Consider the following 14,745-nt stretch of genomic DNA (forward strand, 5'->3'; position numbering starts at 1 on the left):
GCACAGGTCGCGAGTCGTGTTTGGTTAGTTCTGTCGGTACAGCACTTGCCCACAAAGGGCAAAATTCCCAGGTTCGAGTACTGATACGGCATTCAGCTTTGCAGCTGCAATGTACCAGAAAATTTCAAATCATCCCACACTCCACAAGTGTGTGAATTGCTACTAGGTTTTAGGGTACGGACTATCTGTGAAAGTAAATCCGAATATCTCTTGATTTGAAAAATGAGTCCTCTGTTTGCTGATGATGCTGTGGCATACGGGAAGGCGTCCTCGTTGAGTGACTGTAGGAGCAAACAAGATGATTTGTACAAAATTTCTAGTTGGTGTGATGAATGGCAGCTTGCTCTAAATGTAAAAAAACGTAACTTAATGCAGATGAGTGGAAAAAACAATCCCGTCATTTTCGACTACAGCATTAGCAGTGCATTGCTTGAAACAGTCCATTAAATATCCAGGTCTGACGTCGCAAAGGAGTACGAAATGGAATGAATACGTAAGGACGCTAGTAGGGAATGCTATTGTTCGACTTTGTTTTATAGGGAGAATTTTAGGAAATTGTGATTCATTCGTAAAGGAGCCCGCGTACTTGCGATCCATTCTTGAGTGCTGCTCGGGTTTTTGGGATCCCCACTAGGTCAGAAAAGGAAGACATCGAAGCAATTCAGAGGCGGTAGGCTGGACTTTGTCACTGGTAGGTTGGATCAACACACAAGTATTGGGAACCCTTGGAGGGAAGACGACGTACTTTCCGCGGAACACTGTTAAGAAAATTTAGAGAACTAGCACTTGAACCTGACTACAGAACGATTCTATGGCCACCAACTTACATTTCGTATAAGGACCAAGAAGACAAGATAAGAGAAATTAGTGCTCGGAGGGAGGCGTATAGATAGTCGTTTTTCCCTAGCTATGTTTGTGAGTGGAACAGGGAAGGAAGTGACTAGTAGTGGTTCTGAGTGGCCTCCGCCACACGCATCACCGTGGCTTGCGGAGTACGTATGTAGCTTCAGCTGAAGACGTACGAAATCAGTGAGTGACCTATGAATCAGTTTTAGCATTGCGATCTGACTGCAAGATTTTGTAGGAAATTACCTAGAAAGTATAAATACACTCCTGGAAATGGAAAAAAGAACACATTGACACCGGTGTGTCAGACCCACCATACTTGCTCCGGACACTGCGAGAGGGCTGTTCAAGCAATGATCACACGCACGGCACAGCGGACACACCAGGAACCGCGGTGTTGGCCATCGAATGGCGCTAGCTGCACAGCATTTGTGCACCGCCCTCGTCAGTGTCAGCCAGTTTGCCGTGGCACACGGAGCTCCGTCGCAGTCTTTAACACTGGTAGCATGCCGCGACAGTGTGGACGTGAACCGTATGTGCAGTTGACGGACTTTGAGCGAGGGCGTATAGTGGGCATGCGGGAGGCCGGGTGGACGTACCGCCGAATTGCTCAACACGTGGGGCGTGAGGTCCCCACAGCACATCGATGTTGTCGCCAGTGGTCGGCAGAAGGTGCTCGTGCCCGTCAACCTGGGACCGGACCGCAGCGACGCACGGATGGACGCCAAGACCGTAGGATCCTACGCAGTGCCGTAGGGGACCGCACCGCCACTTCCCAGCAAATTAGGGACACTGTTGCTCCTGGGGTATCGGCGAGGACCATTCGCAACCGTCTCCATGAAGCTGGGCTACGGTCCCGCACACCGTTAGGCCGTCTTCCGCTCACGCCCCAACATCGTGCAGCCCGCCTCCAGTGGTGTCGCGACAGGCGTGAATGGAGGGACGAATGGAGACGTGTCGTCTTCAGCGATGAGAGTCGCTTCTGCCTTGGTGCCAATGATGGTCGTATGCGTGTTTGGCGCCGTGCAGGTGAGCGCCACAATCAGGACTGCATACGACCGAGGCACACAGGGCCAACACCCGGCATCATGGTGTGGGGAGCGATCTCCTACACTGGCCGTACACCACTGGTGATCGTCGAGGGGCACTGAATAGTGCATGGTACATCCAAACCGTCATCGAACCCATCGTTCTACCATTCCTAGACCGGCAAGGGACCTTGCTGTTCCAACAGGACAATGCACGTCCGCATGTATCCCGTGCCACCCAACGTGCTCTAGAAGGTGTAAGTCAACTACCCTGGCCAGCAAGATCTCCGGATCTGTCCCCCATTGAGCATGTTTGGGACTGGATGAAGCGTCGTCTCACGCGGTCTGCACACCCAGCACGAACGCTGGTCCAACTGAGGTGCCAGGTGGAAATGGCATGGCAAGCCGTTCCACAGGACTACATCCAGCATCTCTACGATCGTCTCCATGGTAGAATAGCTGCCTGCATTGCTGCGAAAGGTGGATATACACTGTACTAGTGACGACATTGTGCATGCTCTGTTGCCTGTGTCTATGTGCCTGTGGTTCTGTCAGTGTGATCATGTGATGTATCTGACCCCAGGAATGTGTCAATAAAGTTTCCCCTTCCTGGGACAATGAATTCACGGTGTTCTTATTTCAATTTCCAGGAGTGTAGTTCAAATGGTTCAAGTGGCTCCGAGCACTACGGAACTTAACATCTGAGATTATCAGTCCCCTAGACTTAGAACTACTTAAACCTAACTAACCTAAGGACATCACACACACCCATGCCCGAGGCAGGATTCGAACTTGCGACCGTAGCAGCAGCGTAGTTCCGCACTGAAGCGCCTAGAATCGCTTGGCCACAACGGCCGGCGTATAAATAGTACTTTTTAAAAGCGCAACAACTTACAGTGCGAGAGCAAAAGGAAAATTCCGTTAAAATGAATATGACCAGTCGTACCAGATATCACGCCAACCATAACTTGGGCTATAGCCAGTTGCAGTGCAAATGGACATATTGACCCAATTTGTATAAAAATACTCAATCACAAAGCACCGACTAACGACTCTTTCTGTAGGAAAAAGCATTGGTCGAAGCATACTTCGCATTTTCGAGTCGTGTTATTTTTGTATGTTATGACTTACTGCCGTGCGGCAGAATGAGAGGTGTATTGTGTTTTTTATTATAAAATTTGTAATTTGTTTTAAATTTTTTGATGCAGTAGCTGGTAGCGTGCATTTTTTACTTCTATTGTCGAATCTGAAGGTGGCTGTTGCATTGCCGAAACCAGTTATTCTACTCAGAAAGTTGTGCGTGCAAGACAGTTAAATAAAAGTTACTACAAAATTCCTCGCACGTCTTTGCAGAAGACTGTGAAACAGTTTTTAAAGAGTTTCATCCTCATAAGCTGGAATTCCCGCACGTTTTTGGTCATAATTGACCAGGATGAAGTATTCCCGACAAATCTTGTGAATGGGTTTGTCAATAAACAAAACGTTTAATATTACCCGGAACACAAACCCGCAGTTATTTATGTAAAGCGCCAGGGAACCCGAAGGTCGTCGTGAGGTGTACTGCTGGTCAATCGATATGTGGGGCCGTATATCTTTAAGACAATTCCGTGCGGTATGCGGTCATGATTAACAATTTTTTTCATTCCACACCTTTACGCACACTGCTGTTTACAAGCGGCATAGTTTCAGCAGACGGGGCTACATCCCATACGGCCTGTAATTCGACTGCCACACTTTCCTCATCGATTACTCTCGGGATTCGGAGATAGCCCATGGCCACTGAGATTACCTGGTCTTTCAGTTCCTGACTGTATTCTACGGGGTCACCTGAAGAACAAAGGTTTTTCATGGACGCTCCACAATACCGATATGTTGAAAGCTGCAATACAGGAAGAGGTAGAGTCATACCTCAAATTATGACTAAGGACTTAATGAAGAGCCGGCCGGAGTGGCCGTGCGGTTCTAGGCGCTACAGTCTGGAGCCGAGCGACCGCTACGGTCGCAGGTTCGAATCCTGCCTCGGGCATGGATGTGTGTGATATCCTTAGGATAGTTAGGTTTAATTAGTTCTAAGTTCTAGGTGACTGATGACCTCAGAAGTTGAGTAGCATAGTGCTCAGAGCCATTTGAACCATTTAGAACTTAATGGAGAGTGAACATCTTCAGCCATTCGTAGTCAGTGATGAAGGCCATTTGCGTGAAGTACTTTTTAATAAATAAACTTGTTTCTGATTTTTCAGTAAGGCAACGTTTGTAGAACAATTATCTGTAAGTTACACTGGTGTAAACGTAAGTTAAATCTCATAATAACCAAATGAGCCACCCTATACAAGCGTTGCTAAAATTTCAGGCTGCGAAACTGAGTAATGAAAAACGAATTAAAAGAGCTCTACAGATGGTCTTTAGTGCTTGTGCCCCTTAGTTCAGTGCATTTTGCATTTATGATAGTGCCATTATAAATGTCATTAGAGATTGTACCCTCCCTCTTACTAATCGGCCTATCCTGCTTGCGATATAAAATATGACGGTAGATCGCGTGTATGCCTAACGGTTTTTTTCTAATTGTATAAGGCTGTCTTTCCCGAAGAAGTGATACCGATAAGTAGGAGGAAAGTGTACAACCGACCCTTTGATGGAAAGTCTACTAAAAATAAAAGTAATTGAGCCGAACAGGGTTATAATTTGGAAAATGAAAGTTATTTTGTGCAATCACGCACGAACAACACTGGACACAAAGGGGTACCACTGATCATGAATCCAAAAGTTACACTAATGAACGAAAAGGAAGTAATTAACGGTCGCCAACCCTCTAGGGCCATTTACGTCCAAAATCCTGTACAAAATGATGGGAAAGAAAAAACATGTACTATTAAAAACTGACGTGGCAACTAAAGGCTGCCATGGTTTTTTTGTTTTTTGTTTTTTTACACTAATTTTAAGTGAGTATGTAATGATAAAGAAAACTGAAAAGTCACTCTTACGTTATGTTTGGCATTAAATTTTGAAAAAGACAAACGAGTAATGATTTGGAAATACGCAATTAAACTGTATGTTAGTACTGAACTTCGTTACGTGAACAATGACTACCAGTGACCTCAGCATAACGTCATCAAAGAAATTTAGAAAAAAAGCAAGCACTTTTTATTTTGCCGTTATTTATTTTGCAAATTGGATTTCATTTTATTGTCTGAACAACTGAGCCTTTTTTACTGACTTGAACAGAATTAAATACTAGAATACATACCAAACCAAACAGCCATGTGCTCCAAGCTATATGTAAAATAAAGAAAACTTCCACACTCTTAACTTGTGCATTTCTTTAGATTTTGATTTTTTTTTTTCAGTGATTGATTCTCAAACTTGAAAAATGAAATTGCTTTACTTTGCCTCTGTTGTACAACCGTTAATTGAAAGTAGACGGAGGCTAAAATTCTGTAACTATTCTGTAACTATTCAATTTGTTTCTTATGACACTCAGCATATTAGTAAAAAAAAGGAACAAGGATCCTGCTTAGTAACAATGTCTGGGGGCAATGAGGACACAGTCGCCCTGAGTTTAACTGATTATTATTTAAATAAATCTTATCAATCAAATCACATTCAGTTATGCTGCTGGATTAGTCGTTAACACTTTCTACCAATGAACAGTCTTACTTCAGTGATGTGCATACGACGAAACTCGGAGCCGACGACGAAACTGTGTTGCTGGAACTGCTGCAGTTGAAGACGGTAGCACATTGTGGTGCCACGGCTAATTATAGGAACGGGCAATCGTAATTAATACAGCCTCTTGTGCCCGTCCACTGTTGGTAGTGCTGCTCGAGACATCTGGCCGGCGCGCGTACATGATGCCGCCGAAAGTGGTACTCTCTACTGCGAGAGTGTTAACACCACACTTCCGCACACTACAAGCGCTGAAACCCGTCCCCCGTTCTCTCCGCGCGGTCTGTACAACTCCCTACCCAAAGATTTTACAACGCACAAGCACTGCTATTATCGTTGCTAGTCGATGCAAGTAACACTTCCTTTGGCTTTTTCCCAGAGCTTATAAGTTTCACAGTAAAACACAGATAAATACAATGAAACGTCAACAGACTTCTATCTAAAAGTACACATACAGTGAAGCAATGTCCTCACTTATTAAAAGAAAGCATTTAAATTAAAAATATTTACATACAATTCAGAAAAAAATTATATATCGGTAGCAGGTGCCATGCATCCTGCATTTTCGGTGTTACAGGGTCTTCGCAACAGCCTTCCACAGTCTTAGTTCTCGTCTTCTGGTAGTGGATCTCAGAATAGTTCCTCAGCTCGACTGGTGTTTTCTTTGCGGGACCGCTTCTCTTTTTAGCTTACGGAATTGATCCTTTGCTACTGACGGCATTTCTATTGCGAGACGCTAACATGACTTTTGTCTGCAGGTCTCGAGAGTCAGCGAGATGTCGACAATCGGGCGATCGGGAGTTGCTGGTGTTCCGCGCCTCGTGAACAAGCAGTTCAACTCACCCATCAAGCTGTACTCGGACGAGAACGTGACCGAGGTCATCAACAAGCACGTCCAGGTGCTGGACAACGGCGCCGTTGGGTGAGTCTGTCTGCTGAGCGACTCTTGTCAATATCAATAAACAGCGCGTTCTCTATTGTTTATGCTTAAGATGTGGGAAAACCGCAGGTAAACGCCGATACTGTGCGTGTAAAACCTTCCTTGACATTAAGATACTGCAGTACCTGAATTATTCAGAAATAAGACGCAATGTTCCTTCGGACACGCATACATGTCCGGAGTAACTATGCATCATAATTCGGAATAGCACAGACACTGAAGTATCGCGTTTATCCGCTGACACCGCTAGAGCGACTTTCAAATAAAATGGCTCCCTTGTACAGGAATATACATAATGGATGTATGACTACAGGTTGAAGGCACATGGAGTTTGGGTCTAGCCGTGAGTCGTGCTAGGATATTGTAAAGGTAAGGCGACAGCTCGCGATACGGGAAATCCGGGTTTGAGTCTTGGTGAAATGTTGCTTTTTGAACAATAAACATAATATGTCCCAAATTTTTAATTAAGGCTAAAATTTCTTTCTGGATTATACAAAAGGAGGAGCTGTGAGCTCTCTCTCTCTCTCTCTCTCGTTTGTTTTCAATGGTTGTTTCTCATAGTGGAAGTGTCGCTCTTATATCTATAACTGTTGGTTAAATAATCACGCTAATTTAATTACATTAGCCGTGTTTGAATTAAGAACATACTTTTCTTTACCATTAATGCCGCATCTCAATTATATTATATTGCATTTTAGAACTTTTTCAGATTGTAGCGAAGGTCGGTTGGCGACGAATTGTATAGTGGCCACAGCCGAACGCTACTAGTGTTCAATCGGCATTTACTTTATTAAACTTTTATTTCGGCGTCCCTGAGATCTCTTTTACCGTTCTTTCCAAACAGTATCCGGGCAATGTAATTATGCAGACTGCTTAATTTTGAGATCGGTCACTGGGCTCTAAACAATGCCATCGGTCAACGTTCTGTCTGATGGGAATCTGATGCTGGTTGGTGGAATGTAATTTCGTTATCAACAAGTAAAAATGTTCTAGCACCATTCTACCATTTCAGGACTTTTACCACCAGCGAAAGTGATAAAAAAGTTTTATAATGCTGTTTTATGTTTTTTTTTAATATCAGAAATATTATACCGATCCTGCACAAATTTTCATTGTCACTACTCCATTATACAGCTGATAGTTGTCCATATTCGCAGTTCTTCATCACTGAAAACTACGTACTCAAGAAAGTGAGGATCGATTGTCAGGCGCTGCAAAGCATTTGCTGAACATTACACAAGGTCCAACGCCAGCAAGAGTCAAGGCATGTACTTTTCATGGGCAGCTGCATTTCCTGTAACACTCACCCCTACTCGGCGAAACATTTATTAAACGTGCAACTGCTGAATCATGATTGCAGGCACCTCATCCACTCGATCAACCACTGCATCTTTCATGTCGGAAGTCCGTGTAATTCATCGCCCTCCTGGGCCGTTGTAATGTGGTACCAATTACCACATTTCACTTAATTGTTGGAACAATTTTGGAAACATGGTGTGATATCTTCCATGCGGATATCTGGTGCTGTACAACCTTTCCGTTTCCATTCCCTTCCATCCCCTTCCATTTGATTGCCTACACACGAAAGTCAAATCTAGAAGTCCTGTCACTGGGTACAACTCCATTTAGTTGGATCTGATCAGCTTTGGTAATTCAACTTGTAAATACAAACCGCTACTGCAGTACAGGCATTGTACACCAGTAGTGCTTATGTCAGAACACAGTACGCCATCTCCACTGGATTAGTTCAATCCAACCTTGACACGTAAGTATTCGTCAGGATTGCCTACCCTGCAGTCTTAGCAACAACACTATCGGTAAATGTATCCCACTTTCGGCTCGGTCGTTACGAAGCAGGGTCCTTTACCTCAAACTGATACATTTACCCTCCTCCTTCATCTCTGAAAGATTATAACATCGCCATGGAATCACTAGTATAAGTGGTCCGACTCGCAGTTAAGTGTCCGCAGCTCGTGGTCTCGCGGTCGCGTTCTCGCTTCCCGAGCACGGGGTCCTGGGTTCGATTCCCGGCGGGGTCAGGGATTTTCACCTGCCTCGAGATCACTGGGTGTTTGTGTTGTCCTCATCATTTCATCATCATTCCTGAAAGCGGCGAGATTGGACTGAGCAAAGGTTGGGAATTTGTACGGGCGCTGATAACCGCGCAGTGGAGCGCCCCACAAACCAAAACATCATCATCATTATCATCGTAGCTAAGTAGGCAGCGAGTCTGACTGATTTGTGAAGGAGCCAGCTTCTGTTCACGGTACTGTCAGTGATTTGTTCTTGGTGGAAGGACTGGAAGGTGTTGTACTCAGCCTCGTGTGCCAGCTGAGGAACTACTTCGATGAGAAATAGCAGATCAAAGGTCCGCGAAACTGACAACGTCGCGCGAGTCGAGAGTGCGGTGTGCTGGCTCCACGTCCCTCCAAACTGCATCCGAGTGACGCCACTGGCAGAGGATGACACGGTGGCCGGTCGGTGCAGAATGGTCCCTGGTAGCCAGTACGTGGAGTCGGTATTAGTCAATTGTCTCGCGTTCCACTGAAAAAAAGTCGGTAATTTTAGGGTTAAACGAAAAGCTCTGTTCAGCATTTAAATGGACGCTTCCAAAAAGCTCTCACTTTCCCCATTCTGTTGAACGTATACATTGAGGTGTTCATAAGTGGAAAACGAGACGTAAATTTTCGGAATGGACAGAGCGAAACGATAGAGTAAGGCGATATGATCTGCAGCAGCGACCCCAACGCCGCAGATGTCTGTCCATAAATTCGTTTGGAAAAACACGAAGACGTGTGGCCAAGGGCAGCGCGGCGCGTTGGTTCGCTGGTTGGCCGCCTGTGGGGAATTTATGGCTACACAGGTGGCAGCGCGCGCCGCCCGTCCACTTTGCGTAACTCGCCAAGGTGGCCCCTCGTTCCACTCCGACCACACGAACGGCCTACATGCGGCCCTGCTGGATTCTTGGCCCCTCTTATTCAAACGAACAGCTAATTCGTACCACAACAGGGCGACGTGGCTGTCTCTGAGAAATAGCGTGTGGTTCTGTTCTGTTAACGATCAAAGGATTATTTTTATGTACAGTTTATCAGCGGGTGCATGTCGATTAAGAGGCTGCCTGCAATTTCTCGATCCAGAGCTAAGTCATCTACATGTTCGTTAATTTTAGCTTCAATGGAACAAATGTCGTTGTGAGCATCAGTCGAAGATTGGTTTGATGCTCTTCACGCTAGTCTATCTCATGCAAGCCTATTTATCTATGCAAAAGTCCTGCAACCACATGGCTCCATTTAATTTTAACACGCTGAACACCCCATGCGTAGTTTCGTATTTTAATGTATTATTCGTATCCATACACACAAAGGTCTGTTGATATGTATAAACGACCTGGTGGATAACATCGGATGTTCTATGAATATACTATCGTACACAGAAAAATCGCAGCGCTAGAAAATTGTAGCACAATGCAGAAAGACATGCAGAGGATTGATGCTTGGTGCAGATATTGGTAACTGACCGTCCAGACAAACACATATAACAACATATTGCACACCATCATCATCATTAGTGTTCCACCCAAAGCCAAGTTTTCACGTGGTAACTCTCCATGCTCTAATGTCTTCTGCCATCCCCTTAAGGTCCATGTAATTTCCGCTCTCCTTTACGTTGTCTGTCATCTTGTATCTCCTCCTTCCTCTCAGTCTCGTTTCACAAACTAGACCTGCCAGTGCCTCTATTAGCAAGCACTGCTGACTTAACGAATGTCCCATCCAGTTCTTCTTCATTTCTCTTATAACCTGAAGCAGTCTTTTCCTCTCACAAACCCTTTCCAACATTCTTTCGTTACCCAATCAGTCCATCCAGCTCATCCTCTTCATTCTCCAATCACATCTCAAATGCTTCTGTTTTTTTCTTTTTCTTTTTTTCATTCTCTCGTCTCAGAGTCCATGTTTCGTCCCTGTAAACTGCCACATTCCAGACAAAAAAGGTCCCAACCCTTTTCCTCAGATCTTTATCTGGTTTTACACTTAATAATCACCTCTTCGCTACGGCAATGAATGTTTTCACCTCCTTATGACATCTCAAGTATTAAGTGATCGTGCTTACTTGGCTAACAATGACTTGTCCCATCTTAATATTTGAGTTTCCTACCTCCGTCATATTCTTTGTTTTTGCTGTACTGATTCTCATCCTGTATCCCACACAACGTTAATTTAGATCTTTCAGCATTTTATTTACAGTTCGTTCACTTCCTACCGCTAATAACATGTCTTCAGTAAATGTTATACTTTCCACTATTTCACCCCCCCCCCCCCCCCCATACATACTCCTTTTTTCCATTTAAGCCTTTCGCAATAATCTCTTCCAGCTATAAGTAGGACAACAAAGGGGAGAAATACTTTAGCGGCATGAGAAATTAGTCTGGTAGTCCTGTGCTCTTCACATTTTTGTATTTATTTCCTCCTCAGTTGGTATCATATACGATGAAAGAAAGTTATCAGGCCTGTCTGTCGTGTGTCTCATTACGGAAGCAGACTATTCCCTTCCTTCCCTGTTTCCCCAAGCCTTCAACACTTCTTCTGGTAAGTTACCGATTCCACATGCCTTCCGATTCTTCATCTCCTTCAGTGCCTTTCCTACTTCTCATTCCAAGATGCTGTACCCTTTTCAATCTTCTGGCACATTTTCCTTCTTTCCAGCTTTGATTTCACTTGGTATTTGATCCATCTTATACAGACGTTCTATACAGGGTAGTCAGACATTAACCTGACTGGCTAATTTCAGTGCTAATAACAAGGAAACGGCGCAACGTATCGAATTTTTTCTTAATAATTATGTCTCAGCACAATCTACCCTGCAACGCCATTATAAACTTTTCAGACTCTTTCTGACCACTCTGTATATTATTGCCATCTGTTCAAAATGACCTGTGGTTCTTCTGCTATTATCTCGTCCGTTCTTTCTATTTCCCTCTTAGTTTTCCTTCTCTTACTTTAAAAAACTATCTTACTAGCCAATCTATACGTAAATAAGCAGAAAGATCAGTTATTGTATGATACACCATCTCCGAACAAGCAATGGAGGCAGTCACATCCATTAAATAGCTGGGAGAGTGCCTGCAGAGCAATTTAAAGTGGAACGAACACATAAAATTAACGACGTAAGGCAAATACGACTGACATATATTGGAAGAGTTCTTAGGAGTCAACCCACGAAGAAGGTAGCTTCCGAAAGCCTTGTTCGACAGATACTTGCCTCGCGGAGTGGCCACGCGGTTAGAGGCGCCATGTCACTGACTGCCCGGCCTCTCCTGCCGGAGGTTCGAGTTCTCCCTCGGGCATAGGTGTGTGTGTGTTGTTCTTAGCATAAGTTAGTTTAAATAGTGTGTAAGTCTAGGGACCTATGATCTCATCAGTTTGGTCTCTTAGGAATTCATACACACATTTTTGACAGATACTTGAGTATCGCTCGTCTGTCTAAGACCCGTACTAAAAAGCATCGATAGAGAAAACAGAGAAGATCAGCACCTTCCGTCAAGGTTCGTCTATCAAGCGCAAATGCATCACAGAAATGCAGGCATTACAACAGAGGCGCTGTGCATCACCAGTGTTGTTTTTCTGTTAAAATCCCCTGAGCATACGTTCCTAGAAGACAATATACCCTGACCAGCCATAACATTATGACCATCTGCCTAATAGCCGACGTGTCTTCCTCTGGCACAGATAACAGCAGCGACGCGTCGTGGCATAGAAACAGTGAGGTCCTGGTTGGTCGCTGGAGGGAACTGGCACCACATCTGCACACACAAGTCACCTACTTCCCGTAAATTCAGGGGAGGGGGAGGCAATGAGTTCTGATGCGACATTCAATCACATCCCAGATGTGTTTGGTCGGGTTCAGAGCTGTCGAGCTGGGAAAGCCAGCACATCAAAAGGAACTCGCCACTGTGTTCCTCGAACCACTTCACCATGCTCCTGGCCTTGTAATATGGCGCATTATTTTGTCAAAAATCCCATTGTCGTCGGGAAACATGATCGCAACGAAGGGGTGTACGTGGTCTATGACCAGTGTACGATACACCTTGGCCATCATGGGGCATTGTACGAGCTCCACTGGACCCATCGACACCCATTTGAATGTCCCTGAGAGTATAATTGAGCCGCCGTCAGCTTGTTTCCGGTGTCCAGTACAGGTATCAAGGAGCTGTTCTCCTGGAAGACGAGAGTCGACCCCCCCCCCCTTCCTCCATTGGCAATTTGAAGAAGGTAATGGGATTCAACAGACCATACAGCGCTCTGCCACTGCGCCGATGGTGACGTGCATGTGTCAGTCATAGTTGTCGAAGACTTGGTGTTAACATTGGCACAAGCACGAGTCGTCCGCTAAGGAGGCCCTCAGTTAGGGGTGTTCGGTGCACTGTGTGTTCCGACACACCAGCACTCTGCCCAGCACGAAGTCCGCCATCTGCAAAGAGGGGTGGCCGCCCAGCCCCACGACGTGTATACGTGGCTTCAAGACACTCACCACAGCACTGTTCGAACACCCGACAAGTCGCGCAGTTTCCGAAATGCTCGTGCCGAGTCTCTAGGCCATCACAATCTGTCCCCGGTCAAGCTTAGACAGATCGCGCGCCAACCATTGTACTCACGTACAGTACGCTCACTGATAGAACATGCACCATGCATGTGTCTGAATAGGTGTCGCTGCTATCGCCTGGACGGGTTTATATCGATAGTAGGTCGGTGGTCATAATGTTATGACTGATCGGTGTATTGCTTCCCCCCGGCGTATATCACGTGATAATATATAATAATGTCGTTTCAGTAGGGCCTCCCGTCGGGTAGAAATCAAATGGCTCTAAGCACTATGGGACTTAACATATGAGGTCATCAGTCCCCTAGACTTAGAATTACTTAAACCTAACTAACCTAAGGACATCACACACATCCATGCCCGAAGCAGGATTCGAACCTGCGACCGTAGCAGCAGTACGGTTCCAGACTGAAGCGCCTAGAACCGTTCGGCCACGACTGAAGCGCCTAGAACCGTTCGGCCACGTCGGCCCGCCGTCGGGTAGACCTTTCGGCTGGTGCAAGTCTTTCGATTTGACGCCACTTCGGCGACTTGCGCGTCGATGGGGATGAGATGATGATGATTAGGACAACACAACACCCAGTCCCGGAGTGGAGAAAATCCCCGACCCAGCCGGGAATCGAACCCGGGCCCTTAGTATTGACATTCCGCCACGCTGACAACTTTTTTTTTTTCTTTTTACTCATTTTGTTCGATATGGTTCGTTGCGTTTGGTCGGGGCGGACGTCACAAGACATCCGTTCAAATTGATCGTTGGTTCCTTGACTCAGTTTTTTCTATTACAGAGAGCACGCAGCCCTCTGACCGAAAACGCTGAGCTACCGTGCCGGCTGTCACTCAGCTACCGGGGGCGGACCCTTGATAATACTGAAGTTAGAGGGGTTCGAGCTCACACTGAGGCTTACCAATACTCGTTCTTCACGCAGCCCTTTCGCGAATGGAAGTGGGAAGAGATACAGTGAAGCGGTGCACGAAACATCCTCCACTACACTCCATAAAGTGTCTTGCGGAGTATAGATGCAGACGTGGAGAACGTCTTACAGTTCTTCACGAGTCACTCGTGTAACATCTGTGCAGTCCATGTAGAGCTGCGAGAACAGCTACGTTTTTTATTTACACTTCGTATGATATTTGTGTGATCAACAGCAAGTTAAATGACATGTGTATTTGTCCACTGGCAGCTTACCAGAACTCGCTCCAAAGGGTGATCTCACTATCAGTTGCAAGCGAAATAAACGCAATAGGTGCGAACCGCAGATCAAAAAACCTCGTGATACATACTCGTTATTGTTTGTTTAGAGCACATCAGTAGAAGATCGCATCGCAAGGGGACACCTAAATGTAAACAGCAGAGTATTACGATGTGTTCGAGGATAAGGCAAAGGAAAACGAGGGGCACCACCTGTGTTCCTTCCCAGAGTAAACAAATTCCGGCCTAAAAATACGGCGTCCAGAGAAGCGCGGCCGCCAGCGTCGCGTGAAATTATAAGTCCCCCGCGACTGGGGGCAGAGATGTACGGTGCAGGCTTTGCCCCCGGACTGCGGCCTTGGCGAGGCCAATGCGACGGCTAATCCGGTGCGGCCGCGGACGTCATCCCCGGCAGGTAATTGTGCCGTCCGTCAGGGCGGGCCGCTCCAGAAATACGCCGGCCGGTATTTGCGTCGCCGCCGCCG

At 45.8% G+C, this 14,745-nt stretch overlaps 1 protein-coding gene across 1 annotated transcript in view; it reads left to right on the top strand.

The window, feature by feature from the left end:
• LOC126415608 (uncharacterized) overlaps positions 1-14,745 on the top strand; it is a 374,003-nt gene that overhangs the window by 89,042 nt on the left and 270,216 nt on the right. The window contains exon 2 of the mRNA XM_050083441.1: positions 6,296-6,459. Within this exon, the coding sequence (XP_049939398.1) occupies positions 6,314-6,459 (146 nt within the window). The 5' untranslated portion in view covers positions 6,296-6,313. The remainder of the gene's footprint in view (positions 1-6,295; positions 6,460-14,745) is intronic.

The sequence above is a fragment of the Schistocerca serialis genome, chromosome 1, assembly GCF_023864345.2.
Source record: "Schistocerca serialis cubense isolate TAMUIC-IGC-003099 chromosome 1, iqSchSeri2.2, whole genome shotgun sequence".
NCBI classification, from domain to species: Eukaryota; Metazoa; Arthropoda; class Insecta; order Orthoptera; family Acrididae; genus Schistocerca; species Schistocerca serialis.